The sequence below is a fragment of the Gavialis gangeticus genome, unplaced genomic scaffold (assembly GCF_001723915.1).
Source record: "Gavialis gangeticus isolate Ggan-Ray unplaced genomic scaffold, GavGan_comp1, whole genome shotgun sequence".
Taxonomy (NCBI): Eukaryota; Metazoa; Chordata; order Crocodylia; family Gavialidae; genus Gavialis; species Gavialis gangeticus.
In genome coordinates, this window is record NW_017729032.1 from 20,568,888 (window position 1) to 20,571,475 (window position 2,588).

Below are 2,588 nucleotides of genomic sequence, written 5' to 3' on the forward strand. Positions count from 1 at the left end.
CCCGCGCACTGCCTGACTGAGCACTCCTTCCAACTGCAGCATCATGCGTGGGCAACTGATCCTCTTCTTCAGTGCACACTAGGTCCTGGCCATCTTCAAAGTGGTCAGAAACTGAACTCTGGGAATCATCTGCATCGGTCATTTTGAGCTTTCAAAGTATCCTAAAATTAAAAAAATACACACACACACACACACACACAATAAGACACTCACACCTGAAAGAATCTTTTCAGTCTCTACAACTACTACTGAATATTATTACAGAATTAACTCAACTACATGCAGCCAAATAACGTATATATTGCTGCAAGTGAAAACATGCATGGTGCACGATTGACAGGTGCACCAGGAAACATTTCTATTTAAGGTGAAGGTGGACACAGCACACTTTCAGGAGTCTACAATATATTAAAAAGGCCCCATCTGTATCAGATGCATCAACAACTGTATCCTACTTTCATGGTATCAAATTTCCTGACAGTACTGTACCAAAAAATCTCCTACACCTCCCAGTATTTGTAAGGATTACAAATAATTATCTGCCAAAAACCTCACTTTATCCAATTGTATTTCAAAAACTTTATGATGTAGCACCTGGAAGACAGGTACGGTACTACAATTTGAGTCAGGTATTGCATTTTAAAGCAAACAGATGCTCCCAACTCATTTGGGCAAAAAAGAAAGCCTGCAAGACGCTTTAGTTAATCAAGTGCACCCCGAATCAGTGATTCATAGCCAAGCTAGCGTGAGGTATGAAGAGGTAAGCAGATGAGCAAGTAAATAAACCTAGGCATGCCTGGATGATCCCCCACACCCACTGCTTAGATCCTTTGAAATGGAGTGAGGGCTGGGATATATACATTAGCTTCTGAAGTCAGGTGGCACTCCTTTCACAGAAGTTATGAAGGTTTGCTTCCAGTCCAAAGTTGAGCACCACTGGCCTAAACAAAAGTCCCCTTAATATTTTAATTCAGTAACCAACCTATAGCCTGAGCGCTGTCATTTCCAGCAGCATGCAATGGGAGTGAAAGCCTGCCCAGGATCGTTTGGTTAATATCGATAGTAAAGGCTGGCAGTTGTGGCCAGTGTTAATTTTAAATCCTCGGCATTAGCGACTGGAGAGAAGACTCCCTCGGGCAGCAAGAACGGCCGAGACACAAGGCACAGGCAGCACGCGACTGCTCGCTTCGCTTGAAGCGATTTGGAAACTAGGAGGGAAGCACGAATGCCAGAAGAGCTCGGGGGAAAAGCTAGGTCTCCCTGTAACAGCGGACATGCGGCTCCCACGCGGCCCCGGACGGAGCGCGCCCACAAGCCGCCGCTCTCCCGAAGGCTGGAGCGCCGCCCACAGCAACGCCGGGCGGACATCGCTTACACGCTCAGAAGAGCCGCACGGGCCGCCGGGCCTGACCGCTGCTAGGCAGCAGCGCGGCGGGGAGGGACCAGCGGCGACTACCGCGCGCCTCGCCTCGTCCCGTCCCGTCCCGTCCCGTCCCGTCCCCAAGCCGTATCACGCGGGTGCTCCCGCAGCCCCGCGCTAGTACCCCACCACGTACTTACCCCGTCTGTACAGAGACCGCGCAAGCGCTTTCCGGCGGCTTAAAAAGCCGCTGGATCTCGCGAGACTCCGCCGGGCGAACGTTGGGCAAGGCGTGCCAGTCTCGCGGGAGCGGGTCGGAAGCGCTGCCAGGCTGGCGGGGGCGGGGCTCCGAGGCGGAGGTGGAGGTGGAGGCGGGGCTCGGGCGCGGCCGCGGGCGCGGGCGCCTGAGTCGGGGTGGGTAAGTGCTGGAGGGCGCGGACTGGTTGCGTCGGGGGCTCGGGGCCGGGGTGCCGCCCGAAGCGGTGGAGCCAGGTGGGCCCCAGGGCGAGGCACAGACACCCCTACTGCTCGCGCCCGCGTCTCTTGTGGGCAGCCCCCTTGTGCTTGATGCGCCGCTGGCAGCGCGATGCCAGGGTTGTCTCGACCATGAATGACTGGAGGGGGAAGCCGACCCCTGCGAGAGTACAAGCACTTCCCAATGGGAGGGTGGCAGCTTCGCAATTTGTGGTGAAGGGCGATTGCTCTCGGGCTTTCCCCCGAGCTTGCTCCTGTGGCCGTTTGGGTGGAGGCAGGCGAGACTCAGGGGTATCTGGACCCCAAGGGCTCAGGCTAGGACGCCTGCTGCGGATTTGGGAGTATATGAAGACCCAGGCTAAAGGAGGGCACTTGCTGGTAGCACCACACAGACACGAACCACTGAGCCCTGTTCGAAATTAGGAACTGATTTGGCCAGAAACACAACATTTAAAAAACAAAAAAAACCCCTCACAGTTGTCTGGTCTTTTGGCCAGGAGCAAGCAAGGCAAGGGGGCAGCTGAACCCCGGGGTCTGCTCATAGGATGCCTGCCACAGATTTGGGGAGCATCCAAAGCCCCAGACTGATGTGCCTGGGAGGGAGGTTACTTGCCTGGTGGTTGAGCCGCAGACTTGAACCACTGAACTCTGCTCGGTTGGATTTGGGACTTGACTACTGGGGCTTTGCCCAGTTGGAATTGATTTGGCTGACTCGGCCTTGGACCGAAATATATTAATTGGATTTTTTTTTTTT

At 54.3% G+C, this 2,588-nt stretch overlaps 1 protein-coding gene across 2 annotated transcripts in view; it reads right to left on the bottom strand.

The window, feature by feature from the left end:
- TAF1D (TATA-box binding protein associated factor, RNA polymerase I subunit D) overlaps positions 1 to 2,588 on the bottom strand; it is a 46,841-nt gene that overhangs the window by 26,724 nt on the left and 17,529 nt on the right. Inside the window, exons 3-4 of one of the 2 annotated variants that reach the window (XM_019524287.1) lie at positions 540 to 594; positions 13 to 161 (exon numbers count right to left, since the gene is read on the bottom strand). In XM_019524287.1, the coding sequence (XP_019379832.1) occupies positions 13 to 142 (130 nt within the window). In that variant the 5' untranslated portion in view covers positions 143 to 161; positions 540 to 594. Of the gene's footprint in view, positions 1 to 12; positions 162 to 539; positions 1,097 to 2,588 lie in introns of those variants that run through there. The other variant, XM_019524289.1, reaches the window with a different exon arrangement.